The sequence below is a fragment of the Sinocyclocheilus anshuiensis genome, unplaced genomic scaffold (genome assembly GCF_001515605.1).
Source record: "Sinocyclocheilus anshuiensis isolate Anshui unplaced genomic scaffold, SAMN03320099.WGS_v1.1 scaffold527, whole genome shotgun sequence".
Classification (NCBI taxonomy): domain Eukaryota; kingdom Metazoa; phylum Chordata; class Actinopteri; order Cypriniformes; family Cyprinidae; genus Sinocyclocheilus; species Sinocyclocheilus anshuiensis.
In genome coordinates, this window is record NW_015548227.1 from 888,021 (window position 1) to 903,020 (window position 15,000).

A 15,000-nucleotide genomic window follows, 5' to 3' on the forward strand; every position below is an offset into this window, starting at 1 on the left:
TCACCGTGGACGAAGCGGAGTCCAGCCCGGGGTCGTCACATGTGGTTGCCGCAAGCCCGCCGGATGCTCCTTCATCAAATCCGCCGGCTGTTTCTCACTCTAGCCCCCGGCCTCTGCTCACTCAAGGCGGCCTCCGCTCGCTCTAGCCCCCCGTGTATTTCGTTGTGAAAGCGAAACTACTTTGTTGGCCTTCCAAAAGAGGGACACGACTAGAAATCAGTGGTTATTTTTGAACAGTGTAAAGTAGCGATTGTTTGTCATTTCTCCGATCACAAATGCATGGTTTTATGTTTACACGGCGCGATGCAACGCAACGCGTAAAAAGACAGTATATGTCATTATAATCAGTAATCACAGATCTAAAATAAACATGCAATTTATTTCCCAGCTGTTTTCCTTCACAGACATAACCGACTGATTTTGTAACTCATGCGTGTTTTTAATGTAAACTTGTGTGTGAATGAGAACTTAGTTTTTTCAAAATTATATAATAAATTATCGGTTGAGTATTTTGAGCTGAAACTTCACAGACACATTCTGTGGACACCAGAGACGTATATTACGTATTGTATCGCACTGGACAGCTGGCCAATCAGAGCACACCTCACTGTTCGGAGCGATGAGCTTTGTAAAAATCAACGTGTTTCAGAAAGGCGGGGCATAGAGGAGAAACAATAATGTACAGTATGTGGAAAATATATTTTGAGCTGAAACTTCACAGACACATTCTGTGGACACCAGAGACGTATATTACGTATTGTAAAAAGGGGCATGATATGTCTCCTTTAATTGATTATCATTTTAAAAGGTTTTAATTTTGTTGACAGACAAACATGAATCATGATACAGTCTAATTTGATTATTAGCACTGCATGTTAAAATGAATAAAACATGACACTGGTGCAGATACTACAAGCTCACGGTTTCAGAACAGTTTGATATCAATGTATACCGCATATTTTTGAGAAGTGATTTCTTATGATTTACTGGTGAGGAAAAAAGTACTGCAGGAGTGATGTATTTTTGTAGACCAAAACCTGTAAATGAGTTTTAGCCCATCCTGTTCCATTGTTACAAGGTCAATGTTTTTTTGTTTTTTTTTGGGGGGGGGGTTTGGATAAATTCCTAAAATAAGTTCTGTTAACGTAAGCTCAGGATATTTTTGTTTTATTCTGCGACATCAAATACCCAATCACCTTGGGTTTTTTTTTTTATTTGTCTTGAAAAAGGAGGTTGCTAACAAGAGGCTAAATGGGACTTCAGAGGCTGTATGGGACATTAAACATCACGCTGATTTGCTGAACAGGAAAACTCATTTACTCACTAGTCCACTTTCACAGCCTCATTGTGTTTTTAATTGCGCTCTTACAAACTATTCTAACTCAAACTTTAAGGAAAATGTTTTAAAATAAATATGTTGAATAGTGGTGATGTTGAAGTCATGCGACTATGGTGTAATTTGTATTACTGTAGCTTTTTACTTCTGGCGATTACATTTAGACTTGTTGGTCACAGAGCTTATTGTCTGCAATAATCCAAAAGCCAATGGGGAAATTATTTTGGGTTTTTTCCAAGGGAACCAGGTTGATGCTGACTTCCAGGTTGGCCTGCAAAAATACATCACTGCAGGGTTTGTTCTATATGGAAATACAGTCTTAATTTTATTAGTGCAGGTCTGAAAAACGTGTTCAATTTGATTTAAAAACACTGCAGAAACCCTGTAACATCACATTTTTTATGTCACAGAATTGGTCTAAATGGTGTTTTACTTGTTTTTTTTTTCTGTTTTCATTCAGGGGACAATAAGTGTTGGCATAGATGCGACAGACCTCTTCGACCGATACGAGGAGGACTTTGAGGATGTACCAGGAGGAGGTTTTCCCCACATTGAGATCAACAGGATGCACATTTCCCAATCCATTGAGGTCAGTATGTACAATTACGAGCATTACGTGATGTCACAATCTCCCAAAAGAAGCCCATTTCTGCCACTGAATAAAAAATAAAAAAGGTAATTATGACCTTTTTCTCTCACAATTCTGACTTTTTCTCACAATTGCAAGTTTAAATCCCGCAATTCTGACTTTTTCTCAAATTGTGAGATATACACTCTCAATTGCGAATTATGAAGTTAAAATTGTGGAATATAAACTCGCAATCTTTTTTTTCCTCAGAATTGGACTTTATAACTAAGTCATAATTGCGAGATATAAAACTGCAATTGTGACTTCATTCTGACTTTTCTCAGAATTGTGAGATATAAACTCACAATTGCGAGAAAAAAAGTCAGAATTGTGAGTTTATATCACGCAATTCACACCAAGTCAGAATTTTTTAGTCTGCTTCCATACTCCCTTGTGCTCTGTAATCCTATATGTTTATGTTTGTCAGGCACCCTTAACCACTTCAGATACTGCTGTACTTTCTGGATCTCTGTCTACACATAATGGCAACGGGGGAGGAAATATAAACCTTTGTGTGCGGCGTGTGACCTCAGCAAGAGGCTGGGGAGAGGTGAGACTCTTTCCAACATACCACCTTTTTTTTTTTTGGTCTGGTTCTAAAGTTCTAGTTTGTTTGTGTGTCTTAAGCTGGAGTTTGGTGCAGGGGACATTAGAGGACCTTTATTTGGGATGAAAGTGTTCCGTAATGTAACTGCACGCTGGTAGGTGTCTGTCTGTGTATGTTGAGGCTGATTTGTGTTTCTCATTTCGGTGAATCTAAAATCAATTTTGTATCACATAGCTTTGTGACTGCCCAATGGGGATTGCAGTTCTCCTCACGTGGTGTGCGGCCCAGTGCCACTACAATGATGGCCCGCCACTTGGACCAAAACACTATGGGCTACCTGCAGTGGCGCTGGGGAAGCCAGTCTGCCATGACCACCAGCATCGTCAGGGACACCAAAACAAGCCACTTCACTCTGGCCCTGCAGGTGAAGCCTATGCAGGTGTACACTGATGATGGTAATGTGTTTAATTCAAAACAAAGTTAATGCATTAAGAATGCAATCCATCTGTTCTTATTCCTGATCCTCAGCTGGGCGTTCCTCACTCCTACCTGATGATGAGCTATCAGTACAAATTCCAGGATGAAGACCAGACTAAGGTCAAAGGTTCCATAAAGTATGTATTTTAACTACAGCTTACAATAGAGATGGGCAATCTATATACATTACTGTTCAAAGTGTGTTAAATTATAATGTTTTTGGAAAGAAGTCTCTTATGCTCATCAAGGCTGCTTTTATTTGATCAAAACTAGAGTAAAAATAGTAATATTCAGTCCCTCCAGGATTTCGCGGAAATTTTTTCAGATTTTTGTGGCCTAAAATGACTGATTTTGCTGCAGCTTTTCTTAAAATTTGCAGTGAAAATATACCACAGACAACATTCTTCTAATATTGTTATGACTTTTCTGACTTCGAGAACCATTGTAGGGCTCCAGACTAACATTTGAGGACACCAACACCAGTGCCGTTAAGTTCTACAGAAGGTGGCACCAGCACCTGACAGTAAAGCACTCACCCTAATCGCACATGTACTCAATCTCGGAGATGTCTATTTGATGTCTGCATTTACATATGCAAGATGTATTTTTTAGAGTGTTTGCTCATCTGCAATACGTCTCTAAGACGTTTCCTGTCAGATGTCAAATAGACATTTATTAGAATGCATTCCGAGACGTTTATCAGATTACACAGCAGATGTTTCCCAGATCTTTAGCAGACGTCTTACAGATGTACTTGTGCTGTCTGGGTAGTTGAGAAGATGCAGATAGAATTAACTTTCATTACTGTCATTCATGTCTAAATATCATTTAATAAATACATAATATATATATTAGGGAGTGGAAATGGCCAATAAGCCTATAAGTACTTCTCTGCAGCCATCTACTAGTGGTAATTTAATGTCTTATTTTTTTAAATAAGTGTTTGCTTTCCTACATCATGAAACGTTTAGTTTTATAAATGGGGGCAACCTATGAAGGATGAACAAATAATATTATCACATTTAAAATAAGTTTCAAATTCGGTAATACTTAAAGCTTTGAAGTGCTAGGAAAAGTTGTCATGCATTTAAAAGCACTCGAAAACATTAGACCATTTCTGCCACAAGTTGTTCCTGTAGTTTTACTATGTTAAATCCATGGTGAATGGTGGTGATTTGTGTTTATTGAACAATGTTTTTCCTGGTTTCCACGTCAGTGGCGTTTGTTCTGATATCTGTAGCTTTAACAGAATTCTGGGCCGAATTTGAATGCTTCTCACAAGATTTCACAGAGATGTTATTGATTCTGCGATGAATTCGACTGCTTTCTTCACTGTGTTGTGTGATCGAGATCAGCCCGAGAAGAAAAACGGTCTGCGCTTTGTAGCCCAAACGAGTAGCGCGGATTCGTTCCGCTTTCAGTTCATTTGTCCAATGTAGCTCTTGTAAATCGGTCATGATGAGAACGCAAGGCTGTTCATTCCATTTTTGGAACTGAGAACAAACTTTCTTTGACCGAATGCGCGTTGCGATGACGTCACGGGACGCGTCTAAGCCCAAAATCTTCGGAAAATCTGCGGCAATTAAGAAAATTTGCGAGCTCTTGCGAAAATTGTGGAGTTTGCTTGATTTTGCATTAAATTCAGCGATCGCAGAATCGCAAAATCCTGGAGGGACTGAATATTGTGAAGTATTATTACAAATTTAAAATATGTTTTATTAAAAATAAAAAAATAATTTCTGTTAAAATATATTTTAATGTAATTTATTCCTGTGATGCAAAGCTACATTTTTCTTAAGTCTTCAGTGTCACATGATCCTTCAGAAATCATCCTAATATGCTGATTTGCTGCTCAATAAACATTTCTTCTTATTATTATTAATGTTGAAAATATATATTTCTAATGATAGGATCATCATTTTTGGCGAGTAGATTCATGTTTAAAGCAAGAAAATAGTACAAATTTAGACACAGTTTTTCAGTAAATTATAAGCAACATTTAATAATTTTATCTCTATGCACCAATAAAATAATACAAAATAATAAACAACAATATCTACCTTTATATATATATATATATATTACAAAACGTTTAGAAGCATGTAAAATACAACAAACACTTTTGAATGGTTGTGTGATCCAATTGTTGAATGTGTTGAAACAGACAAGTACTTTGAAACTTGAAACTGACAAGTACTTTAAAATCACAGCAAAGTTTATGTTGTTTAATAAAAAAAAAAAAAGTAAATATTCAATTTTGTTTGTTTGTCTACCCTGACAGCTCATTGTCTTTGTATTCAACAGGACTGGGTTCTTTGGCACCTTGGTTGAATATGGTGCAGAGCGTAAGATTAGTCGCCACAGTGTTGTGGCTGCAACCGTCAGCATTGGTGTACCCCAAGGAGTCTCCCTCAAAATCAGGTTAGCACTGACTTGAGCTTAACCACAATAAGCACAGCTCAGCAGAACTCAGGCTGCTCACGGGTGGTCTATTTATGATGGTCATTTTCTTCTCTCTACAGGTTGAACAGAGCCAGTCAAACCTACCTCTTCCCTATTCACCTAACCGACCAGATTTTACCCAGTGCTGTGTTTTATGCAACTGTGGGCCCGCTGGCCATCTACTTAGCTGTCCAGAAGCTTATTATTATGCCTTATGTACGAGCCCAGAAGGAACAGTGAGTTATTATCCATAATTATGGCTCTGAAACCGCCCGTTTTGCTGAAACCCATCTTTACATTACCACAGTTTCTTTGATGAAGGGCCCTGACTGTTTGGTTGTTTATAGGGAGTTGGAGAAACAGAAGGAGGTTTCTGCTTCAGAAATTGCTCGCAGGAAGCAAGAGGCTGAAGCTGCTGTGAGTAAAATAAATACATAGACAACAATGACTATCTCCCTCTTACCAACACAAACAACCATTTATCAGGGTAGATATGTTGTTTTCTTGTGTTACTGTTTCTTTGGTTTTCAGGTTTTGCTGATGCAAGAGTCCGTGAAGAGAATTATTGATGCTGAGGAATCTAAAATGGGTTTGTGAAATGCAGATGCACTTTTTTGTTTGCTTTTTTATACATATGTACTCTTTGGACAGCATCTGTGATATACTGGCAATGATCACCATTCCATTCATTTTAAAAACAAACAAAAATAGCTTATTACACAGTAATTAAAGTATATGTACTGTATATAAATAAGTATAGCCATAAAACTTTAAATATATAACTTTAAGCACTTTCTTTCCTCAAAAACTGAAAAATCTTCAATTTTGTTTAAAACAAAAAACTAAAATCAAATCACAAAAATGGGAAATTCATTGGTCAATAAGTACAGGAACCATGGTATTCTTACTGCTAAAAACTTCACAGATCAAAAACATACTTTAGTTTGTCAAAAATTAACAAAAGTTGTACATTTTTGGTTTTAAATCCTCTGGACCACGTTCTACTGAATGTACATTACTGTGAACAGAATTTTTTTTTGTTTTTGCAAATTGAGTGGAAATACTGATGGTAGTCAGCAGCCGGCTACACTTTGCTGTCAGTACTGTACAGTTTAACATGGAACATTTCTTTAAGTGAACAATGTTTTATGTGATGTGATTCATATGTTTTTATTCTAGGTCTCATCATTCTAAATGCTTGGTACGGCAAATTTGTGTCCGACAATAGTCAGAAACGCGAGAGTGCGAAGGTCATTGATGTGACCGTCCCGCTCCAGTGCTTAGTGAAAGACTCTAAACTCATTCTTACTGAAGCATCAAAGGTTAGACATGCAAACATCTACCAGTGCTTTACATCAATGAGCTGCTTAAACACCTGCCAGGTGCTTTACATGAATTAGTTCTGTCTCATGTTAATCAGACTGGCTTGCCAGGGGTTTATGACCCCTGTGTCGGAGAGGAAAAGAGCCTAAAGCTGCTGTACCAATTCAGAGGAGCCATGCACCAAGTCTTGTCCGGAGACACAGAGCCTCTTAAGATACCTAAACAATGTGAGTACCGCGGAAACAAGCTGGGAATGTCGCTTGGCAATACAAATACCAATAAAAGGCAAAACAAAATATTTCCAAAAATATTTACATATTTTGTACCAATATATTTTTTGGCCATTTTTAATATATATATATTTTTGTACTATTTATAAAGTATTTCAAATATATATATTTTACCCTCCTTATGTCAAGAAAATACATTCACATGTCATATTTGAAGAAACACTGGACATAAAACATATATGCTAGTACTGTTCTATCCACATTTGCCTCTAAAATTCAATTTAAAATTTAACTTTGGTATATAAAGGTTGAAACTAAATGTATTTTCAAATATATATATATTTATTTACGTTACAACATTTTACATATACATTTATTTAGCATATATAAAAAAAACAAAAAACAATTGGCCAGAAAATGTTTATTTTATTTTATATTTTTGTCATATGGGTCAAAAAGACAGTTAATTCAAATATGATCTAAGGAAAGTCTGTTTTTTTTTTGTTTTTTTTTACTTTTTTCATTCAGGTCATAGAATTGATTCAGAGGCATAGGAGTCTACCACACACTGGAAGAAAGAGCTCAATGGACATCAAAGGGACAGTCAGACATCAAGCGATCCGAAGGGCTGCTCCTCTTCATTTCATGTAGTCACCCATGTATCACCTTTGTGATGTCTGTTTAGCTCAAATCCCTGACATATATCGTCAATGGGTCGATCACGTCCTAACATCTCCTTAAGATCTGGATGAACCACCTGATCCCGTCCACAGCTTTGATAGCTGTCTGTTGTCAGGTAGTGAGAGGACGTCAGATGTCATATCATATCACTCCATCCATTAATCTTAATCAATGTTAATACTACAACTGGAAAGTATGGCAATAAAAGCTCCTCTAACAAAACTGTACTTGAAAAGTATGGTTCAAACTAGAGCCCGACCGATATAGGTTTTTTGGGGCCGATACCGATATTTGAGAGTAAAAAAAGGCCGATATCGATATATCGGCTGATATTCTTTGTGTATATTATAGTATAGTACCAGTCAAAAGTTTGGACACTTTCCCATTCGTGTGTCCAAGGAGGCAGGGTATTTAACAATTTAACAATAAACTTTATTCAAAATGAGTCTGACATTAGTGCACTGAACAGTTTATTCAACTTCAATTCAATTCCATTCAACTTTATTCCATTGAAGTTTATTTCACTTTGGAACATTCATTATGAAATATATAAAACATATAATATATTTAAAAAAAAATTCATATCGGCGGCATATTCGCCGATACCAATATATCGGCGACAGGCTTATATCGGCCGATAATATCGGCTAAACGATATATCGGTCGGGCTCTAGTTCAAACTGTGATGAAGTGCTGTACAAATGCTGGTTTCATAGGATGTGTTGATATTGACGGATGTTTTTGTATGTTTGTACACTAGGCTTAAGAACAGGAAATCTTATGCCCACCCTGCCTCCAAAATCACTACTGTAGAAGCTGCTTTTTAGTAGACCAATCTGTTGTGACCAGAAGATCATGATTTCATTTTCCTCCAGGAGACGTGTTATTTGGATTGCATTCATCATGTTAAGTATATACAGTAAAGTACAGTTTTTGTATTTTAAGGTGAATCTCAAAGAAATGTTTGGGTCATATTTTGCCTGAGAATGAAAAAAAAATAAAAATAAATGAAAATTTATTAAATCACTTTGCCTATTTTAGCACAATCAGGATTTTTTTGGGGGGGGGGCATTTTTATGACAATTGAGCATAGTATATAAAATAAAAAAACTAATTACTGTAATGTAAAATATTCAGTTCTGTGATATATGAAAATTAAAAAAAATGCATTAAATTGATTTATTTAAAATGTGCATCAGTGATCATGATATATTGTGTATTATTGTAGCTTACTGACAATTTGAGGAAAAGGTTTAAACATACTTCCAAGAAAACTTGAAAAATAGGCAAAAAATTGTAATGCAAACCTTTTTTATGGGATTCACCATTCACCTTCAGTCTGTAGTCAAGCCACATCAAAGACAGTTGTACAGTATATTCTCCAAATTTAAAATCCTTAATGAAGTCAGCAGTATTACATAGTCAGAGGTCCAGTGAATCGGAAAAAGTACAGGCTTTTGTTTTTGTTTAGCTTGTCGTTCTTAGCATCTGGATGTTTGCTTTGATAGCAACTTTCTCCTGCTCAGTTTTCTTAAGTTTTAATGATTTGAAATGTCAGCAGCAGTGCTCAGACTGAACCAGTGTAAAATGACAATGCCTTTTGGATACTGAATAAGGGGGTTAAGCAGAGTATGAAAGCTCTATGTTCAGAACAACATGATTTTATTTAAAGATCCATTATTTCAAATGATCCTAAAAAGTACCCACTGAAGCATTATGCCATGCCCATTTTGTTTTTATTTTTAATTGTTTTATTAGTGCTTTTGTCAGTAAGTGGGCAGTGCCTATGTGATTTGAGTCTGTAGTAGATGTTTATTTGTAACCGTCTTGCAGTTGTACCTTTCATCTGGGCTAAGTATCAACAATGATCTTCACATTTAGAATCGTCAAAAAAACAGTCTGAACCTCCCAGAATCCTTGGTTAGTGTTAAATACATGAACTATTGACAGGCCAGGGCATCATTTTGGTGTGTTTAAAAAACGGCCTTTAAACATTCTCTGGTTTGTAATCAGTACTGTCATTTTACCCTGCACATTTTAGCATACTTCATGTTCATGTAAATGGCTTGTTCAAGCCACATTTTGCAACTCTGAAAGAAACTGGTGTTGGATTCCTATCTGATGCAAAACATTATAAAATGTATTAATGTAGTCAACCTGAAGAATAATTTAAATAAAAAGTGAAGAAACTTCATCTGATCTCTTCAGCGGTCTTTAGTTATATATAAACACATGCAATCTGGATTATGTAATCAGATTCCAAAAATTAAGTACTTGTAATTAGAGTATATTACATTTTAAAATGCTCATAAACAGATTACAGTTACGTTTATCGATTACATGCTTACGTATTATTCATACAATGGCAGTAACATTACTTATAATTGAATGATTCTTCCTAATTCTTTTTTTGTGTTTTAAATTTTTAAATGACATTGTTTTCATGTTTATTAATGTTTTTTTTTTTCGTATGATTTAGGGATTTGCAAACGTTTTGCCAGCCAAACCCCTTAAAATAAAATGTACTCGAAATGTCTCCGAGGAAGTTAATATTTCAAATAATTTACCAACATATTTGCATGTTTACAGTTCTCTGATGTTGGTTAATGGCCACATTGACAGGCAGGTAAACAAATACAATATATTTTTTAGTGTTGAAATTATTTTTATTTTACATTTTTATGATTTCATTATTTGCTTATCAACTCACAAACCCACTGCAGTTCTTACATTAACCCCAATTTGGGAAACCCTGGTGTTATGTAATGTTTAATGCATTTTATGTTAATATAAAAAAATAATATATATATATATATATGTGAAACAAGAACTTTATGACTCTTGGATTGTCATTAAAATCAACATCTCTTTATTTACAATGGTTTACATGAAGTTTCACAGAAACATCTCTCTTTCTTTTCATTGGACTCATGTAACAGTGCGAGCTCAAACTTTAGCAGTTTCTTCTTGCACACAAACAGCCCTGAAATATCAGCCATAGTACATAAACACATTATGATTGTACAAAAAATGTCCCTTGATAAATGTTTAAAAAAAAAGAAGAAGAAGAAGAAAGCATCAACATAAGCTATTCAATTTACAAGTAACACTTTTTTCCACAAAACAATGAAAAGCTAGCTTGTTCAATCTAGGCCTACAAATGACACCTTTCCAAAATGTCCTTTGAGAGGAAGACAAAATGTTTTCAAAGTAAGAGTTTAAAGGATATCCAATTTGAATGTGCATTAAAAAAATAAACAAAAAATTTAAATCATTGTGGAGACTGTCCACTGACTCATCAGAAAAAAAAAGACCAGGCCAGTATCAAAAATTATCAAGTTATTTTTATGAACTATCAGCATGATTGGTCTTATATATATATAGAGTTATATAAATAAAACATAGACTAAAGGGATTTACTTCGGAAATATGGACCAAATGTGTATGGTTTAATCTAAAAAAAAAAGGGATTTATGGTCAAGCATGCAGAGTAGTGAAAGTGTAAAGCTAACATAAAATATTCATATTAAATGTGCCAATTAATTTATCTTCTCTGCAGTGTTTATCTCATCTAGAAGAACAGTACATTCTGAAGATGAAAACCAACTCACACGAGATTAAAAAAACAAAAACAAAATGTCTTCAAGAAACAAACCTATGCTTTTTGTGATGGGAGTGGACCAGCTAATAGAACACAATCACACATTTTTATCAGAGCATGCCTATGAACATGAAAACAGACTCATCGATTAAGAATTACACCCTTATGAATGATTCCTCCGAATACAAGCTCCGCCAGCAAGTTCTGAAAACCCAAGATTTGTAGACCAAATAATAGCAGTTCAGTGTTTTGAATGTAAATATGACTACTACTAAGTAAGCCATGGCATTTCAGCATACGCAGGCAAAAATGTTCTTCACTTTGGCAATACAGAGAATCTCACAAAACCTGACAAGAACATGCCAAAGTGATATTGTTCCACAAAATGTGCAGAAAGAAAATTAAAAGCTAAATTCTTTCTTTCAGAAATGACAATATAAATAGAATCACCACAGAGAATAATGGGGAATATATATATATATATATATATATATATATAAAACTTATGGGGTAAAATGTGACCTGGATATGTTTTTGTGAGATTCTGAGATTCACCCAGTAAGGATATCCATTCCTTCCCTAACCTGTAATGACTCACATAATTTACATAATTAACATATTAAACATCTTCTTGGAGAAAAAAAATTACAAAAAATATCATCCTGTTTAGTAAAACATTGCAACATGCAAACAAAAAGTTTCTTGTTCAATGAAGGGCAGAAAATGCAGAAATTATCAGGATTTATAAATCAAAAAATAGAAATTACACAGTCTCTTACCACCAATTTGTTGCCAAAAATTAAAAATAATAATCAAGAAATACCACAATGTAGCAAGAACCGTTTCTGATGTTTCACTCCAAATCATCAGTGACTGCTGATGAAAACACGTTCAACATTATCCAACAAACAGAACTCTTTCCCTCATACACATTTGGGGGTCTCAGAAAAGATCCACACAAAATGATGAGTCTAAACACCTTGAACACTAATATCTTATTCATATAATATACATACTTTGACTAATAGACATACTTTTGAAAGCTATGGGTACAAAGGGGAATCTCTAGCTGCCCCTTTGTTCTTAAAAAAAGTGCAATCCGACACCCCAGTCCCTTCTTTCCAGCACAACTCCGAATGTGTCTAACCTTCAGCTGTGTACCATCACAACTGCAACTGTCCGTCTGTCTGGCAGAAATCTGCTCCAGTTAATGCATCATCCTAGTATTGATTGATTGACGCAAACATTTAGGAAGGTGAGAAATATTAAAAACACAAACAAAAAAAAGGGATGCAAGCAGGTCACTGATCCCTTCCTCTTCCGAACTCATTGAGTCTCATCTTCAAGACGACAATTTTACGAGTTTCTGTACATGTGGATGGGCAGAAGGAGAAGAGCGGCATCAGTCGAGAAGGTGTTTTCGAGAGCCCACTCTTGAGCGATTGGAGCGGCGAATGTCAAACTTTGAGTCTTTGCAGCTCTGGCAGATGTACGTCTCAGGGACGTTGGACTTGCGGATTTTGGCACATGAGAGGTGGATCCAGGTGTTGCACTGGTTGCATTCGATCATCGCCCTCCCGGCGAACGGCTTCATGCAGAAACATGTCACTAGGTCCCAGGAGTCATCATCTGCAAAGAGAAAGACGGTAAATTTAAAGATATATGAATACAATTGTAATCTACTTTTGACAATGGCAGACTCCAAAAGGAAAGACTTCAAGCGAAGAACAAACTGAGGTGACGTCATTTCGAACAAAATGGAGTTCGTTTGGAGTCAGAATCTATGGAAGCTTGTTTCCACCACAGGATAAATATATATATATATATATATATATATATATATACAGTATATATATATAAATATAAAATAAAAAAGGTAGTTGCAACTTTTTAACTATTTATTCTTTTTTTTTGCAATTCAGAGTTTATATCTCACAATTCTGATATTTTTTCTTGCAGTTCTGAGAAAAAAGTCAGAATTACAAGATAGTCACAATTACCTTTTTTTTATTTTTTTATTCCATGGCGACACCAAAAAACAGAATTGCAAGATGTAAACTCACAATTTACTCGAATAACGTGCTATTACAAGATATAAACTCGCAAATCTGAGAAGAAAAGTCCAAATTGTGAGACACAAACTCGCAATTGTGAGAAAAATTCGTAATTACGTTTAATATTTTTTAATTCCATGGCAGAAACCAAAAAAAACTAAAAATTGCAAGATGTAGACTTGCAATTACGAGTTTATAACTTGCTACTGCAAAGAGTAGCAAGAGTAGCAAAAGTCGTAATTACCTTTTATATTTTTTAATTCCATGGCAAAAACAAAAAAAAAAAAACAGAATTGCAAGATGTAAATTCGCAATTACAAGTTTATAACTTTTATTTATTATTATATATATATATATATATATATATATCATGTCAGAAACACAAAACAGAATTGCAAGATGTAAACTCACAATTGCAAGTTTATAATTCAAGAAATAAAACCGAACTGTGAGATGGCAACACGCAATTGTATTGTTTATAACTCGCAATTCTGAGAAAAAAGTTATAAACTCGAGATTATAAACTCATAATTGCGTGAAAAAGGACATAACTATGAGATCGCAATTACTTTTTTTTTTATTTTTTTTATTTCATGGCAGAAACCAGCTTCCATCCAAAACAGCTTGCCAAATGGAACTTGGTAAACACCTTCAAACTACCACTCCAGGTTGAAAACGAAACTTCGTGTTGAAGTTATCAGGGCCTGAAACGTCCTGCTTACCTGAATCCACCATGATGTCCTCATCATCCTCCGATCCATCCTCATCTCTAAACACCACCTGTTTCCCCTGACGGACCACAGTCCTTTTACCAGAAAAACCTTCTACCTTCGAGACTACTGCCTCTTCTTGAGTTTGTAAGGGTTTCTCGACATCCTCCGACTTTGGACTTGAACTTTTAGAACCGTTCCAGCAAGGACGGCCCACATCAGGCTCCTCTTTGCACATTGCGGTGGCCAGTGAACCCGAGGCAGGTTTTGAACACGTGCCAGTGTGCTTTGGCAGGTCTCCACCCATGCCGGCGGTGGGTACGGGGATGCTGAGGTAATCTTCCGGTTCTTCTTTGATGGTACATCCATAATTGGAGATCTCACCTTCGGCACTGGGAGGAGTAAATGGGGCGAAAGATCTCAATTCCTCATTCTTACTCTTTCTCAGCTTCTTCTTCTTCTTCTTCTTTTTCACCTTGTCGGCCTTCGTTCGACCCTCCAGCAGAAGACCTGCTGATTTCGGACGCTTCTGAGGCTCTGAATCCTCGCTCATGGGTCTTTGCACAAAAGTGCAGAACTTGTTGAAATCTTCCACTGTCCGTTTCCGCGTAAATGTTGAACTGTAACCCTGCAATAAAAACTAAATCAATAATGGCATAAAAAAACTGTTAAAGTGACTATTTTCACCTTTTTAAAGGTTAGTGTCACTTTTAAAAGACCATTTCATTTTTTTGAAAAGGAATAACACCACTTTTAACATTAGATTATGACCAAACTGCAGTACCAGATGTTGTTAAGCCAAACAAAAACGATGCAATGTATCCCTCAATAAATATAAATGACCATCATGCATTTCAGTCAATTTAAACCAAGGGTAAAAAGTATGAAAGTGTGAAACATGGAACAAAACAACTCAGGATTACATTAGTTAATGCGTATAATTTCGAGACCACTTATCAAATGGATTAAAA

General features: G+C 35.7%; 2 protein-coding genes across 3 annotated transcripts in view; one reads left to right on the top strand and one right to left on the bottom strand.

The window, feature by feature from the left end:
• LOC107654442 (dnaJ homolog subfamily C member 11-like) overlaps positions 1 to 7,728 on the top strand; it is a 12,281-nt gene extending 4,553 nt beyond the window's left edge. For both annotated transcript variants that reach the window (XM_016441504.1, XM_016441505.1), the window contains exons 5-16: positions 1,797 to 1,925; positions 2,392 to 2,514; positions 2,592 to 2,665; positions 2,746 to 2,935; positions 3,040 to 3,125; positions 5,293 to 5,409; positions 5,511 to 5,666; positions 5,778 to 5,847; positions 5,962 to 6,019; positions 6,610 to 6,752; positions 6,851 to 6,980; positions 7,512 to 7,728. In XM_016441504.1, coding sequence (XP_016296990.1) covers positions 1,797 to 1,925; positions 2,392 to 2,514; positions 2,592 to 2,665; positions 2,746 to 2,935; positions 3,040 to 3,125; positions 5,293 to 5,409; positions 5,511 to 5,666; positions 5,778 to 5,847; positions 5,962 to 6,019; positions 6,610 to 6,752; positions 6,851 to 6,980; positions 7,512 to 7,537 — 1,302 coding nt within the window. In that variant the 3' untranslated portion in view covers positions 7,538 to 7,728. The remainder of the gene's footprint in view (positions 1 to 1,796; positions 1,926 to 2,391; positions 2,515 to 2,591; positions 2,666 to 2,745; positions 2,936 to 3,039; positions 3,126 to 5,292; positions 5,410 to 5,510; positions 5,667 to 5,777; positions 5,848 to 5,961; positions 6,020 to 6,609; positions 6,753 to 6,850; positions 6,981 to 7,511) is intronic.
• Positions 7,729 to 11,759: 4,031 nt separating this feature from the next.
• LOC107654443 (PHD finger protein 13-like) overlaps positions 11,760 to 15,000 on the bottom strand; it is an 8,463-nt gene continuing 5,222 nt past the window's right edge. Inside the window, exons 3-4 of the mRNA XM_016441506.1 lie at positions 14,042 to 14,657; positions 11,760 to 12,894 (exon numbers count right to left, since the gene is read on the bottom strand). Of these exons, the coding sequence (XP_016296992.1) occupies positions 12,668 to 12,894; positions 14,042 to 14,657 (843 nt within the window). The 3' untranslated portion in view covers positions 11,760 to 12,667. The remainder of the gene's footprint in view (positions 12,895 to 14,041; positions 14,658 to 15,000) is intronic.